The sequence below is a fragment of the Vipera ursinii genome, assembly GCF_947247035.1.
Source record: "Vipera ursinii genome assembly, chromosome: 4".
NCBI lineage: Eukaryota > Metazoa > Chordata > Lepidosauria > Squamata > Viperidae > Vipera > Vipera ursinii.
In genome coordinates, this window is record NC_139514.1 from 1,091,983 (window position 1) to 1,108,101 (window position 16,119).

The 16,119-nt window shown below is 50.4% G+C and overlaps 1 protein-coding gene across 3 annotated transcripts in view; it reads left to right on the forward strand.

The window, feature by feature from the left end:
- INPPL1 (inositol polyphosphate phosphatase like 1) overlaps positions 1-16,119 on the forward strand; it is a 61,201-nt gene that overhangs the window by 23,594 nt on the left and 21,488 nt on the right. For all 3 annotated transcript variants that reach the window (XM_083362095.1, XM_083362097.1, XM_083362096.1), the window contains exons 3-12: positions 2,156-2,306; positions 2,745-2,865; positions 4,593-4,733; positions 6,805-6,895; positions 8,504-8,593; positions 10,030-10,128; positions 11,457-11,607; positions 13,251-13,357; positions 14,783-14,885; positions 15,721-15,917. In XM_083362095.1, coding sequence (XP_083218221.1) covers positions 2,156-2,306; positions 2,745-2,865; positions 4,593-4,733; positions 6,805-6,895; positions 8,504-8,593; positions 10,030-10,128; positions 11,457-11,607; positions 13,251-13,357; positions 14,783-14,885; positions 15,721-15,917 — 1,251 coding nt within the window. The remainder of the gene's footprint in view (positions 1-2,155; positions 2,307-2,744; positions 2,866-4,592; positions 4,734-6,804; positions 6,896-8,503; positions 8,594-10,029; positions 10,129-11,456; positions 11,608-13,250; positions 13,358-14,782; positions 14,886-15,720; positions 15,918-16,119) is intronic.

Consider the following 16,119-nt stretch of genomic DNA (forward strand, 5'->3'; position numbering starts at 1 on the left):
CAACTCTAATGGAGGCCAGAATTTCTGTCGTGATGGTCGAGGCACCCACCCAACTAACTCGATTTTACGATTATTTTTGTGGTGGTCGTTAAGCACCACTGCAAGGCTGTCTGGGGAATTCTGGGAGATGAAGTCCCGGCAACCTCAAGGTGCCAAGGTTGAGAAACAGGGATTCCAGGTTTTCTGAATGCAAAGCTGGTTTGCCTCTGCTTTTAGGATGCTTTTCTGAACACCCTTTTTAGCCCAGAATCTCTCATCCAAGTATAAACCAAGTCAGACTCTGATCAAACCCTTTTGGGACCAGGCATTCATAACCTGGTTTAGGAAAGATTCTTTTCCAGTTGCTTAATTTATACTATTTAGAGCAGGGGTCTTCAAACGTGGCCCTTTTATGACTTGTGGACTTCAGCTCCCAGAATTCCTCAGCCAGGCACAGGAATTCTGGGAGTTGAAGTCCACAAGTCATAAAAGAGCCACGTTTGAAGACCCCTGATTTAGAGGCTGCCTGATTCCAGACAATTCTGGGCACCTTTCACTTAAAAGGGGGCAACTATAAAACATGAAACAGACAACGTACATCCGGAAGAAGAAAAAAAAAACAACCACACAAGCCTAAAGCAGCCTCTGGGTTTCATAATCACCTGGGAATACAGCCAGGTTTTTGGAGAACATCCTCAGGCTACACAAATCTCTTGGAAGCGTGATTGCACAGCACAGGCTGATGTGACGGAGTTGACACACTTCTTAGTGCCTACACATGACATTGTTTAAAGGGTCCTAGAACACGCACACGCACACACACTTTGCACCACAAAACCAGCTCTTCGTGTGGAGCTGAGGGATGTGGGTCTCTTAGGAGCATTGTACTTGTAAGAACTCGGCAGCTATCCCTATAGGTTTACTTATTTCTCTCTCCCCTTTCTTAGTTACACAGATAACTCAAGGTGAGAAACCTATCCGACACACCTGCCTCCTATTTTCCCCACGACCACCCTGTGAGGTGGGTTGGGCTGAGAGTGACTGGCCCAAAGTCAGCCAACTGGGTTTTGTGCCCAAGGCAAGACTAGAACTCACCGCCTCCCGGTGATTGGCCCAAAGTCCCCAGGAAGCTTTCGTACCTGTGGTGGGACTAGAATTTGTGGCTTCCTGCTTTCTAGGCTTGTGCCTTAACCACTTAATCAGGGTAGTCCCCCAAACCTCAGAATAACAAGAGTTGGAAGGGACCTTGGAGGTCTTCTAGTCCAACCCCCCCGGCTCAAGCAGGGGACCTTGTACCATTTCAGAAAGACACTTGCCCAAGCTCTTCCTAAAACGTCCTGTGACTGAGCACTCACAACCTCTGGAAGAAAGCGGTTCCCGGGGTTGATTGTTCTTGCCATTGGGAATAGAAGAATAGAATAGAAAGAGAAAGAATAGAATAGAATAATGAATGGAATGGAATGGAATAGAATAGAATAATAATGGAATAGAATGGAATAGAACAGGGGTCTTCAAACTCGGCCCTTTTATGACTCATGGACTTCAACTCCCAGAATTCCTCAGCCAGGCATGCTGGCTGAGGAATTCTGGGAGTTGAAGTCCACGAGTCATAAAAGGGCCGAGTTTGAAGACTCCTGGAATAGAATAAGGAATGAATAGAATAGAGCAGAATGGAACTTGGAGGTCATCTAGTCCAACCCCCTGCTCAGGCAAGACACCCTGCACCATTTGAGACAAATGGTTGTCCAAACTCTTCTTAAAAACCTCCCGTGACGGGAGCACCCACAACGTCTGGAGGCAACTTCCACTGGTTCGTTGTTCTCAAGTTCCAGGTTGCTTCTCTCCCGGATGAATTTCCGTCCGTTGCTTCTCGTCCTGCCTTCAGGCGCTTTGGAGGAGAGCTCGTGTCTCCCTCTTCGTGTGTCTTCCACTGTAGATATATGAAGAGAGAGAGAGAGAGAGAGAGAGAGAGCTTAGTAGTCCCCCCTCCTCCAGCCCAGCGCCCCCTCAGGCCCTCATCCCAGCCCTCCGAGACCTGGGACCTCCTTTGGCGGGGGGTGTCCCCGGAGTCCTCTCTTCTCAGCCTGCAGGCAGCTCCTCCTCCGCCAGGCCGAGTCCGGGGGAGGGAGGGAGATTCCTCAGCCTGCTGGACGCTGCCCTCCTTTCCTTCCCACAGACGTCCCAGGGCGTCCCCGTGCGGCGCTTCAAGACGCTGAGCGAGCTCATTGCCCTCTACCTGCAGCCCAACCAGGGCCTGGCCTGCACTCTGCTCTTCCCCGTGGAGCGGGAGAAGGAGAAGGAGATTGCGGAGGAGAGGGACTACTCAGGTACCCATCAGCCCCCACCCCCTTTCCTCTTCCTTTCCTCCCTTCCCCTCTCTCTTCCTTTCTTTTCTTTCCTTTCCTTTCCTTCTTTCCTTTCCTTTCCCTTTCTCCCACTTCCTGTTCCTCTTCCCCTTCTCTTCCTTCCTCCTCCCCTATGCCTATGTACTAGGCCTATTTCACTTCTCTATGTGATGTTATTCACATTACCATATATTATTCCTCCCCATGTAACGCCTATATTATGACGTATGAACACCAAATACTTGTAACTGGATAAATGTATGTTGCATTGAATCTTTCGGGGTTCAGACATTTTTTTAAATGCTTTATTGGCAGTTTGAACCTGCGCAAATAAACTCTCTCCTACATTGAAGAGCTCGGCCCGGTCTCTGGTCAATTTTTCCTACTTCACTTTCCCTCTGCTGATCTTCTCTCTTGCAGACGGGGAGGATGAGAAGCCCCCCCTGCCCCCCCGCTCGGGCTCCACCAGCATTCCTGGGGGCAGCGGCGCCTCCATCTTGATGACAAACACCCCTGCAGTGCAGGACAGAGCCCTCGAAAGGTAAGGAGAAGTTCCCCCCTCCCCCCCCCCGTAAGGGCAGGGAGAAGAACAGGAGTCCTGCCCAGCTGGATGGGACCCCCCCGTTCTCACCCCCCCCCCACTCTAGGCCAAGGCCCATCGATCTCTAGGCCTCCTTGAATGGGTCCAAGCTCTTCTGGAAGGCGACCCAGCTGGCCATTGGCCCCACATCTTGTGGTGGTGAAATCCAAAGTTGAATTACGGATAGTCCTTGTCTTACGACACTTCGATTAGTGACTGTTCAAAGTTACAATGGCCCTGAAAAAAGTAACTTAGGACTGTTTTTCACGCTTACCACCGTTGCAGCCTCCCCAGGGTGGCGTGATCAAAATTCAGATGCTTGGCCACTGACTCATAGTTATGACGGTCGCAGCATCCTGAGGTCACGTGATCCCCTTCTGTGATCCCCTGACAAGCAAAGTCGATGGGGGAAGCCAGACCCACTTAACAACCATGTGACTAACTCAGGGGTAGGCAACCTTGGCTCTTTTATGACTCGTGGACTTCAACTCCCAGAATTCCTGAGCCAGCATGGGGGAACTATGGCCCCTTCATGACTGGTGGACTTCAACTCCCAGAATTCCTGAGCCAGCATGGCTTAGCTTGGAAACCTCTCCCTTCCCCCTCAGCTTGGCTGGCTCAGGTATTCTGGGAGTTGAAGTCCACCAGTCATAAAGCTGCCTAGGCCAGGGGTAGGCAACATTGGCCCCTTCATGACTCGTGGACTTCAACTCCCAGAATTCCTGAGCCAGCATGGCTCAGCTTGGAAACCTCTCCCTTTCCCCTCAGCATGGCTGGTTCGGGAATTCTGGGAGTTGAAGTCCATGAGTCATAAAAGAGCCAAGGTTGCCTACCCCTGGATTAACAACTACTGCAATGTTTCACTTATAATAATAATAGCTCTTAATAGTAGTAAAGTTGGAAGGGACCTTGGAGGTCATCTAGTCCAACCCCCTGCTCAGGCAGGAAACCCTATACCATTTCAGACAAATGGCTTAACAACTGTGGCAAGAAAGGTCGCAAATTGGGGCAAAACTCACATGGCCACTGTCTCGCTTAGCAACAGAAATGTTGGGCCGAACTGTGGCCAAAAGCCGAGGACTTCCTGCATGCACTGGGTTTAAGAAAAGTTATCTTGCCTGATTCTTCTAGCATTCAATTCTGGGGGGGGGAGGCCATGATGGGGGGCGTTTAGGGTTACCCATGACAGGCAATCCTCGACTTAATGACCACAACTGATCATAAGAATTCCCATCGCTAAGCAAGACAGTTGCTAAGTGAGTTGCAGCCGATTTTACGACCTCTCTCGCCATGGCTGTTAAGTAAATATCTGCAGTTGTTAAGTGAGTCACATGGCCATTAACGGAATCCAGCTCCCCCCCATTGACTTTGCTTCTCAGAAGGTCGCAAAAGGGCATCATGTGACCCCCCCCCCCCGGGACACTGCAATCAGAGTCTGTTGCCAAAGCACCCGAATTTTGATCCCGCGGAGATGCTGCAATGGTTGTAAGTGCGAGGACCGATTGTAAGTCAGCAGTAACTTCAAATAGTTACCAAATGCTTGCGAGCCAAGGATTCCCTGCCTCCAAACAAGACAGGGTCTGCACCCATCACGGTTTTCCTACCAGGGTCTGCCCCCATCCTGGTGGGAAGCCCTCCTTCCTGCCCCTGGAACGGCACGGGGCCAGCTCAGCTTTTTTGTCTTCCAGCCCCACCAACGGACTCAGCACCATTTCCCACGAATACCTGAAAGGCAGCTACTCCCTGGACTTGGAGGCGGTGAAGGGAGGGGCCAGCCACCTGCCCCACCTGAACAAAACCCTCGTGACCTCCTGCAGGCGCCTGCACAGGTGAGACAATCAGCACAGACCACGATTGTTGGCTGAGCAGGGACAAAAATAGCCAGAGGAAGGACTTGAAGCCTGGGGAATGGGCCTTTTCTCGGTTTAACGGGAGTGCCGATTTACAGTACTGTCAGCCTATTGGGTATAGGCAGTCCTCGGGTTACGACCACGATTGAGCCCAAAGTTTACATCTCTTAAGTGAAGTGTTTGTTAAGTGTTTGCCCCATTTTGCGACCTTTCCTGCCACAGTTGTTAAGTGAATCATTGCATTGGTTAAGTTAGTCATATGGTCGTTAAGTGAATCTGGCTTCACTTGTCAGAAGGCTGCAAAAAGGGGTCATGTCACCCAGGGACGCTGCGACCGTCATAAATATGAACCGGTTGCCAAAGGTCTGCTTTTTGATTGGTATGAAAAAAAGGTCATAGTTACTTTTTTCAGCACTGTTGTAACTTTGAATGGTCACTAAATGAAACACTATAAGTCGAGGACTACCTACACTTTGGAGTGGAGGGCACAGTGGCACAGGGAAACAACATTAAGATACCTAGCCATCAACACCCTAAATAACAACTAAAGCTACATTCCACCTGGGACTATAATCAAGGGTAGGCAACCTTGGCTCTTTTATGGCTGGTGGACTTCAACTCCCAGAATTCCTGAGCCAGCATGGGGGGAACTGTGGCCCCTTCATGACTTGTGGACTTCAACTCCCAGAATTCCTGAGCCAGCATGGGGGAACTATGGTCCCTTCATGACTGGTGGACTTCAACTCCCAGAATTCCTGAGCCAGCATGGGGGAACTATGGTCCCTTCATGACTGGTGGACTTCAACTCCCAGAATTCCTGAGCCAACATGGCTCAGCTTGGAAACCTCTCCCATTTCCCTCAGCATGGCTGGCTCAGGAATTCTGGGAGTTGAAGTCCACGAGTCATAAAAGACCCCAGGTTGCCCACCCCTGGTTTGGGACTTCTGGTATAAACAACACTCCCCAAGGCGGGCAAGAGGACGTGAACTCGCTCATGACACACGGTGGATCCCTGAAACCGGAAACGGTGATTCTTTCCAAGTCCAAGAACGAGACTTCTCTGGCGATTCCCTTCGGCCATCTTGAGCTGTTTGCAGCCAGGCCAAAATCCCTTTATTTGGCTAGACACCCTGTTTCTAAGGCTGCGCTGGAATTTGCTGACGTAGCACAGTGTGCTGAGTGGTGTATTTTAACCCCGTCTTGCATTTTTTTCGCTTTGGTATGGCTTCCAGTTAGAAATCGGGGTGTGTGTGTGTGTGTGTGTAAAACGTCTCAGAGCAATTATCTCAGTGGTTAGAGAGAAAATTACAGGACGTCTCGCTCTTCTGACCAACGTCAGCCTTTGCAGGAGAGACCTCCGGCGGCCAAACCTAGGTCTGGATAGACACAGAGGGAAGCGTTTCCGCTTTATGTAGAGCCGGGGGTCCTCAAACTCGGCCACCTTAAGACTTGTGAACTTCAGCTTCGGCTTACATTTTTAACTTTTAAGACTCATGAACTTCAGCGAGGAGGGGATGCTACAGGACCCCTCTTCAAAGGAGGTCCATCCGGTGGGCCTTCTCCGTGGTGGCCCCCTCCCTGTTACTCAAAGGACCATCTCTTCTCTGTCATATCTACCTGTCCCACCAGATTTGGGAGGCAGGGGATGTTACAGGTCCCCTCCCTTAAGGAGGTCCATCTGGTGGGACCGAGAAGGAGGGCCTTCTCTGTGGTGGACCGTCATCCCTGCAGAGATAAGCTTGGCCCCCATCTTGACACTCTTTCAAGAGGCCCTGAAAACCTGGTTCTGCCAACGGGCGCGGAGACCTCAGAGGGATACAAAACCCACCGAGGGGTCGGTGTGATTGTTGTCACCCAGGGGGCGGGAGAGGGGGTGTTATTGGGGTTTGCATTTGGGGCTGTTACTTCGGTAAGTCTCCCAGAGTCACCGTGGGCAAGTTGGGCCCCCATATACACGTCCTAAATAAAGTCTTCTGCAAAGGCTTGGAATCCAGCCTCAGGGTCTGCGTGCATCAGGAGGCTGACCCCTCTGTGCTTTTTGTCCTTCCAGCGAGGTGGACAAAGTCTTAGCAGGCCTGGAGATCTTGTCCAAGGTGTTTGACCAGCAGAGTTCCCCGATGGTGTCTCGGATCCTTCAGCAGGTAAAGGTTGCTTGCCTACGAGGAAAGGGTCACCAAGCTGTCCCAAGGAAGGGAGACAGTTCCTTCTCTGGGTCAATGCATGGACCTCTGGAACCATGGGGGATTGACAGCTCTTCTTTCTTCTGGTCTTTGGTCTTTGGGGGTCTCTTGACCCAAGCTTCCTCCCCTGCCCAGGGTAGAGTGGGGAAGCTATTGTGTTATGTGGAGATTGTCGGCCACTTTTAAGATGTATGGAGTTTAAGACCACACATCTTGAAGTGGCCTTCAGAAACATTTATGTAGGCTACGAAGCAATGGAACAGCTAGCCTTCTGGAGATGCTCCATCTCTGGAGGTTTCACCTGAAGTCCAGGCAGATGTTTCCATGGGGTGATCTGAGGATCCCTGGCCTTACCAAGTGGGTAGAGTAGAAGACCGCCAAGGGATCTTCCATCCCTAGATTCTGTAATCCCATGAGATACCTTCATAAGCGACGCTGCCCAAATACTGTAGAGTTTTAGCTTTCTCTGGGAAAGAACTTGAGGTGAGTCTACCTGGTGGAAGGAAAGGTGTGAACACAGTTACCTGGCGAATCCTTCAGTTCATCAGAAGCAGGTTTTTCATTAGCCATGTCAGGATTATTTGAGGTCTACTGCCACCAGGATTATGTTCTTAATACGTTTTTGTGTTTTATTCATTGTCGGTTGGTGGGAAGTGCTTTTTTTTCAGGAGGCCACTGGACTTTGTGGCTTTTCTCTGAAGACATTTCGCTTCTCATCCGAGAAGCTTCCTTCAGCTCTGACTGGTTGGTAAAGCAAAGAAAAGCAAGAAGGTCTAGTGGCCTCCTGAAAAAAGCACCTTTGGGGAAACCATGACCAGGAGGACTGAGAATCTCCTAGTTGGTGGAAAGGCTACAGGCGCTGTCAGCCAATGAGATGGGGACTGAATTTTTTTATTCCTGTGGTCTCCCCACCTCCAAATGAAGGTGGGAATGACCTGTAGGGGTTGGGGTGAAGCATCTTGACTCCCTCCACGCCTCTCAAGCAGACAATCCTGGGCAGAGTCTCTCCCTGGTTGGACTAGAAGACCTCCAAGGTCCGTTCCAACTCTGTTATTCTGTTGTTCCTCATGGCCAGGGGTAGGCAGCCTTGGCTCTTTTATGACTCGTGGACTTCAACTCCCAGAATTCTTCAGTCAGCAAGGCTCAACTTGGAAACCTCTCCCTTTCCCCTCAGCGTGGCTGGCTCAGGAATTCTGGGAGTTGAAGTCCACAAGTCATAAAGCGGCCTAGGCCTAGGCCAGGGGTAGGCAACCTTTGCTCTTTTATGACTCGTGGACTTCAACTCCCAGAATTCTTCAGTCAGCAAGGCTCAACTTGGAAACCTCTCCCTTTCCCCTCAGCGTGGCTGGCTCAGGAATTCTGGGAGTTGAAGTCCACGAGTCATAAAAGAGCCAAGGTGGCCTACCCCTGCTCATGGCTGATGTTGCTGAGGAGGAGCTGAGGGACTTTAAAAGGTGACCTAGAACATTTGGGCCTAGTTCAGTTCTGGCACCTTTGGACTGTCCGAGGCCGCCAAGCTACCAAGCTTGAACCTTTGGTTTCTCAAAACTCCCTCTTGTCTACTTCCAGACGGCCGGGCAGACAGGAGAGCAGGAGTTGGACAGCTTGGTCCTGAAGCTGTCCATCTTGAAGGACTTCCTCTCCAGTATTGAGAAGAAGGTGAGTCTTCTCCTGGCCTCATCTGTCTGTGGCTGAGGAGCTCCACGGCTCTCTTCAGGCAGCTTTCATGACCCCCCAAACTGGGCCCTCACCCCAAGGAGCCCAGCGGGACCTGCTCACCAAGAGCTTCAGAACTTTCTCGAGTTCACCCAATCCATTGAGCTTACATTCCCTAGGAAAGTCCATCCTCAACTTACAACTATTCTTTCAGCGACCATTTGAAATTACAACGTCAGTGAACACAGTGACCTATGGCCGTTTTTCACACTTGTGACCATTGCAACTCCTCCACGGTCATGTGATCAAAATTCCTGCAACTGGCTCATATTTATGATGGTCGGAGTGTCCCCGGGGTCATGTGATCCCCTTTTGCGACCTTCTGACTAACAAAGCCAGTGGGGAAGCCAGATTCGCTTAACAACCGTGTTACTTACTTAACAACTGCAGTGGTTCACTTAACAACTATGACAAGGAAGGTCGTAAAATGGGGCAAAACTCACAACCAATGTCTCGCTTAACCAGAGAAATGTTGCCACCTTCCCAGCTGGCTTCTTACAAGCAAAGCCAGTGGGAGAAGTTGGATTCACTTTATGACCGGAAGATTCACTTAACTGCAATGATTCACTTAACAACCATGGCAAAAAAGGTTGTAAAATTGAGTGCATCTCACTTAACAACCACCTTGCTTAACAACAGACGTTCCAGTCATAAGGCGAGGACTACCTGTATGTAAGGGAGAGTTTTGTGTTGTTTTAGCCTGAGCAGTTAGACCAGCCGTGCCTCCCTGGGGTGCTGTCTACAAATTAGACTCTCAACCCCATTATCCATAGCCAGCTTCCAGTGGGTACCCAATTGGGAAAGACAGAATAGATTTCCAAGGACCAGGGCTGATAAATGGATGCCCGAAGCAGCAGAAGGACACTTGGAAAGACGGCAGGAACTCCAATCTCTGAAGTTCCTTGGAAAAGGAGATACGACAACCTTTACTGTCGTTCTTTACTGTTAGCACACTGGCCCACAATAAAAATGAAATTCTGTTGCCTGCTCTCAAAAGAAAGTAAGTATCTACCCATACACATACGTACCACACACACATGCTACACTCACACACACATGCACACACATAGATATAGATACATACACATGCATAGATATAGATATATAGATATACACACACATATATAGATACAAATACAAGCACACACGTGTATGCGCACAGACACACATTAATCACTGTCCATTTTGAATACATGCATCGTGGAAAGAGGATGCTTGAGAGTTCCCAAGGTTGATGCCGTGTGGTACAGAATTAGGGGGGTGGGGGTGGGGAAATGGGGGTCGAACAGCTTGAGGTGCTGCCGAGGAAAGGGAGCCGGGGAAGGGGTCGAGGGGGGCTGATGTGGAGCCCCTGTGTCGAACTGCCGTGTCTCTTGTAGGCCCTCAAAGCTCTCCAGAACATGAGCTCCACTTCCCAGCCTGGACAGACTCAGTCATCCTTTCGCAAAGCGAAGAGCATCCCGGTTCAAACGTTCGAGGTAGGTGAGGACATTTGCAAGGCTGGATGTGAGTCTGTTTTGTTTTTTTTAAACCCTGGAGCCTGTAAAATATTGGGCAATACTGAAACATGTCTTCTTGAGGAACCCAGAGGCTGGAGTGGAGTGGAATGGAGTGGATTGGATTGGATTGGAATGGATTAGATTGGAATGGAGTGGAGTGGAATGGAATGGATTAGATTGGAATGGAGTGGAGTGGAGTGGAGTGGAGTGGAATGGATTAGATCAGACATGTCAAACACAAGGCCCGGGGGTCGGATCCAGCCCGCAAAGTGGTTTCATGTGGCCCGCGAAGCCATCCTGGAAACAGTGAGGGAACGGCCCCCACTGCCTTGGCCCTGGCCCAGAGACCCTCCTTCTGCCAGAGACCCTCAGATCTGTCCCACTCCTGCCCAGGCCCCCATAGGCACCCTTGATGCGAATGATGTAGAGCTGGCCATGCCCACCCAAGTAGGCCATACACACTCTAGCCACACCCACTCAGTAGGCCACGCCCACCCTGACCATTCCCACCCGGCCCCTTGAGGGCAACCGCAATGCTGATGCGGCCCTCAATGAAATTGAGTTTGACACCTCTGGATTAGATTGAAATGGAGTGGAGTGGAGTGGAATATTTTATTTGACCAAGAGGGATAAGGCACCCAAGGAATTTGTCTCCAGTGCAGAAGCTCTCAGTGTACATGCAAAGCAACAGAGAAATGATAATCATCTGGATGGAAATTCAAGTTCTCTTTACGGAGCCTTAGATAGATGGTAAAATCTTCTCTGCAGCTGTTCAACCCATCCTGCTGGTCTGGAATTCTGGGTGTTGTAGTCCCAGAAATCTCCCCTATAGGAAGGCAGATGAAACGGATCCTCTTTGTCAGGCTGCCTTCCCAGGTGGACCAGACACGAAACACGACCGGATGAGTTAATTCTATTTTATTGTAAGGTTACATTCACCAAATCATGCCAGTCTGAAAGGACAAATCTGCCACCGTCTCCTTTACATCCTGAGAAGTTAACGAGGTCTTCCTCCTGAGTCTCTTTCTCCACCCGTTGTGCAGCTGAGGACTAAGCGGTCTCTTATCTGACTGTTATCCCTTTTCTTCCCTCCCGCAAGGTCTTTCTCACACACCCTCACCTGTGTCTGTAGCTAAAGATTTTTGCTCCTCAAAAAAAACCTGTAACTCTGCTTTGTGTCGGGGGGGGGCTGCCCACTTCCTTTCTCTCTCCCCGTTCCTCTCCCCGCCCTCGCTTTGTGGTCCTCTGCTCCAGGTGTAACCTTGTGTGTCGCAGCGTGTCTCACAACTGACCATCCCTGCTTTCAGGTGAAGCTGGACTTGACCTTGGGCGATCTCACCAAAATCGGGAAGTCGCAAAAGTACACCTTAAGTGTGGATGTGGAAGGGGGGAAGCTGGTGGTCCTAAAGAAGCAGAAGGACTCCCAGGAGGACTGGAACACCTTCACCCACGATAAGAGTAAGCCCCCCACCCACTTCGGTCTGCAAAGGGGGGGGCACTCCTTCGGCAGACAGCCCGGCTCGCTCCCCACCTTCTGAAAGGCCCGGCTGTCCTTTGCGAGCTTCTGAGTGGAAACAGATGCTGGATGGGTGGGGAGGGGGTGGGGGTGGAGAGGGGGTGGGGGGTGGGGGTCCAGCCCAGCTTCTCCCCAGCAGACTAGACTGGGAGCTACTGTAGGAAGTCCTCAACATTCAGCCATTCATTTAGTGACCATTCAAAGTTACAATGGCGCTGAAAAGAAGCAACATGGCCATTTTCCCACTTAATGACTGTTGTAGCATCCGCAAGATCATGTGATCAGGATACAGGTCCTTGGTAATTGGCGTTCATTCATTCATTCATATCTCTCTTTCTCTGTCTCTCTCATCTATCTAGCTATCCATCCATATTTATCTATATCTATCATCCATCCATCTATCTATATCCATCTATCTAATCATCCATCCATCCATATCTATCATCCATCCATCCATATCTATCATCTATCTATCTATCTATCTATCTATCTATCTATCTATCTATCTATCTATCTATCTATCTATCATCTATCTATCTATCTATCTATCTATCTATCTATCTATCTATCCATCTATCCATCCATCCATCCATCCATCCATCCATCCATCCATCCATCCATCCATCCATCCATCTATCTATCTATCTATCTATCTATCTATCTATCTATCTATCTATCTATCTATCTATCTATCTATCTATCTCATCTCTGTTATCTATCATTTATCTTATCCATCCATCCTGATTCATTTAACGAGCGTGTCAAGAAAGGTCGTAAAATGGGGCCTAACTCACTTCACAGCTGCCTCGCCCAGCGACAGGGATTCTGGGCTGAGTTCGAGGTCCAGAAGCCTCCAGGACCTCTGCCGAGGGAGCTGCTCATCCCAGAGGAAGGAGGCGAAGGAGCGGCCGCTGAGGACCAACGGCCTTTGTTTCCCTTCGGAGTGAAACCAGCCAGCAGATTCTCCCCATTTTTCTCCTGTTCTCTGAGCCTGCAAAGGTCGGGGGGGGAGGGGGGGGCTTTGTCTTTTGTGGTGGGGGAGCCCGGCTGCCACCGCTTCTCCTTTGGCTTCTGGCTGGATTCTTCCACCCTAACTCTCACGTGACTTCACGTAGTCCTCGACTTACGACCGCAGCCGAGCCCAAAGTTTCTGAGATATTTGGTGTGAGTTTTGCCCCACTTTACGACCTTTCTTGCCACAGCTGATAAATGAATCACCGTAGCTGTTACGTTAGCCACGCGGTCGTTAAAGGGAATCCGGCCTGCCCGTTGACTTTGCGGGTCAGAAGGTCGCAAAAGGGGATCACGTGAGCACCACCACGCCCGGGACATTGCGACCATCGTAAATACGAGCCGGTTGCCAAGCTTCCGAATTTTGATCACGTGATCACGGGGGACGGTGGTTAAATGTGAAAAAGGGTCACCGGTCCCTCTTTCCAGCGCCATCGTAACTTTGAACGGTCACTAAGCGAATTGTTGTGAACCGAGGACTGCCTGTAGCGTGAGCTCCTGGGGGTGGGCCAAAGGGAAAGGCAGAGTTGTGTGTTTCTCGATCCACCCACCCACCCTCCCCTCTTCCTCCCAGTCCGTCAGCTGATAAAGTCCCAGCGGGTGCAGAATAAACTGGGAATCGTCTTTGAGAAAGAGAAGGACAAGACTCAGCGGAAGGACTTCATCTTCGTCAGCGCCAGGGTGAGTCTGGATGACCTCGATGTAAGCTGCCCGCTGCCAAGGGGAGCAGGTGTGCCGCTGGCTGAAAGGACAGCTGGTTGTTGTTGATGATGATGATGATGATGATAATAATAATAATAGCCAGTCAAATTGAATATTCAGTTGACTGAGGTTCATGTTTAATGAATAAAAGATAATAATAATAATAATAATAATAATAATAATAATAATAATAATAATAATAATAATAATAATAATAATAGACTTAGAAGGGACCTTGGAGGTCATCTAGTCCAACCCCCTGCTCGGGCAGGAAATACCATTCCAGACAAATTTTAAGAACGGGTGTTTTAGCTGGGAGAAATCTGAAAAGCTGAGCAATGTTTCGGGGGCCCAGTGGTGTTTCCCCGCCACCAAAAAAAAAATTTCATATATTTTCCAATGTTGGCCTTCCAGGGTCTCCCCCCCACTGTGCTTAACCACCCCTGTGGTCACTTAATGACACAGTCCCTTAACAACACCCGTAGGGGAGAACAGGGATCGTGGTTGCTGAGCGAGGCGGTCACATGGGCGCCTCATTTAACGACCGTCCTGACTTGGGCAGGCTTCATTCAGGCAGTCCTCGACTTACAACCATTTCTTTAGTGACCAGTTACAACCGGCACTGAAAAAATGCCATTTTTCACACTTAACGACCACTGCAGCCTCCCCAGGGATCACGTGATCAAAATTATTATTATTATTATTATTATTATTATTATTATTATTATTATTATTATTATTATTATTATTATTATTAATTTTATTTGTATACCGCCCTTCTCCCAAAGAACTCAGGGCGGTGAACAGGGCAATGCATGTTAAAAAACAAAATACAAAAATTAAAAGAGATTAAACAGAATGCCCACAAAATTCAGCTGCTTGCCAACTGGCTCGTATTTATGACGGCTTTAGCGTCCCGGGACGGGGGTCACGTGATCCCCTTTTGCGACCTTCCGACAGGCAAAGTCGCGATGGGGAAGCCCGATTCCCTGAACAACCGTGTTACTAATTTAACAGTGGCCGTGATTTACTTAGCGACGGCAGCAAAAGCCGTTGTAAAATGTGTGCAAAGCTGGCTTAACAGCCGTGTGGCCGACTTAGCCACTGCAGTGGTTCGCTTAAGGACGGTGGCAAGTCAGGTCGTAAAGCGGGGCAAAACTCACCTCTTGCTTAGCAGCAGAAACTTTAGCCTTGACTGTGGTCGTAGATGGGGGACCACAATCGTATTTTTTATTTTTCATTTTGGGCACCCTGCCCTCCTCTTCTTTCTAAGGCACAAAGGGTGAGGGTGGGGGGCTTTGGGGGGCCTGTGTCCAGGTGTGAAGCGAAGTGGGGAAATCTGAGTGGACTTTGCCTCTCCCCCCCCCCACTAACTGGGGCTTCCTTGTCTTCCCCCCCCCCCAGAAGCGAGAGGCCTTCTGCCAGCTGTTGCAGCTGATGAAGAACAGGCACTCCAACCAGGACGAGCCTGACATGATCTCCGTCTTCATTGGCACCTGGAACATGGGTGAGCCTCGGGGGGGGGAGAGGGGGCCATTTGGGGGACATGGGGGGGCCCAGCTGGGCGGGAGATTTCCCAGCAGTTGAGAACGGAAAGTCAGAGCCCGGAGCCACTTCGGTGTCGCCCCCAGGAAAAGCATTGGGGGGCCTGGTAGGAGACAGCGCATTCTCTAAGGGGGGGGGGCTTTTCAAACAGGGGTCCAGGAGGGGCTGGAGGGGCTTGGTGGGATTAGAGGGAAAAAAGGCTTAGCCATGGGAATCCTAGAATGCAAGGCTGGTGGGCACCTTGGAGGTCTTCTAGTCTAACCCCCTGCTTAAGGATGGAGACCGTGTACTGTTCTGGATAAGTGGCTGTCCGGTCTCTTCTTGAAAACGCCGTGCATAAAGGTACACAAAATCTTCCTTCCTTCCTGTCTTTCTCTCTCTCTCTCTTTCTTCTTTTTCCTTCCTTCCTTTGCTTTTCTTTCTTCCTTCTTTTCTTTTCCTCTTCCTCTTTCTCTCCCTTCCTCCCTCCCTCCCCCCTCCTTCCTCTCTCCCTCCCTCCCTCCCTTCCATCTTTCCATCCTTCTTTCCTTTCTCCCTCCCTCCCTCCCTTCTTTCTTTTCCCCTTTCTTTTCCCCTCCCTTCCTCCTTCCTCCCTTCCTCCCTTCCTCCCTTCCTCCCTTCCTCCCTTCCCTTTTATTAAACTTATATGCTGCCCATCTCACTCCCCAGAGCAACTCTGGCAAGGCTCACAATGCAGATTTTAGCAGCCCGAAGAGGTTCAGAAACCCGCTTCTTCGCCCTGGGTCTCAGCCCCCTCTGGGCCCTCCTCACTGGCCTCTCCTCTCCCCCCCCCACAGGCAGCGTCCCCCCGTCCAAGAACATCGCCTCCTGGTTTGCCTCGAAGGGGCTGGGCAGGACCCTGGACGAGATGACCGTCTCCATCCCCCACGACATTTACGTCTTCGGCACCCAGGAGAACTCCATGGGGGACAAGGAGTGGGTGGACTTCCTCCGCAGCGTCCTCAAGGACTTCACGGAGATTGAGTACCGGCTGGTGGGTGCGCAGGAGGGGGTCCCGGCTCCTTCTTCCCTCCTCTCCTCCCCCCAGGGTCTCTCCGTGGGTTGGCTGGACCTTCTCACCATCTCTGCCCTTCCCAGCCTGGCAAAGCTGGTGCACGTCAGTCGTGATAGTTTGTCTTCATTGCTGTTGTCTTTTTGTGTCTTTCCCAGACAACCTTGATTTGAGGGGGGGGGAG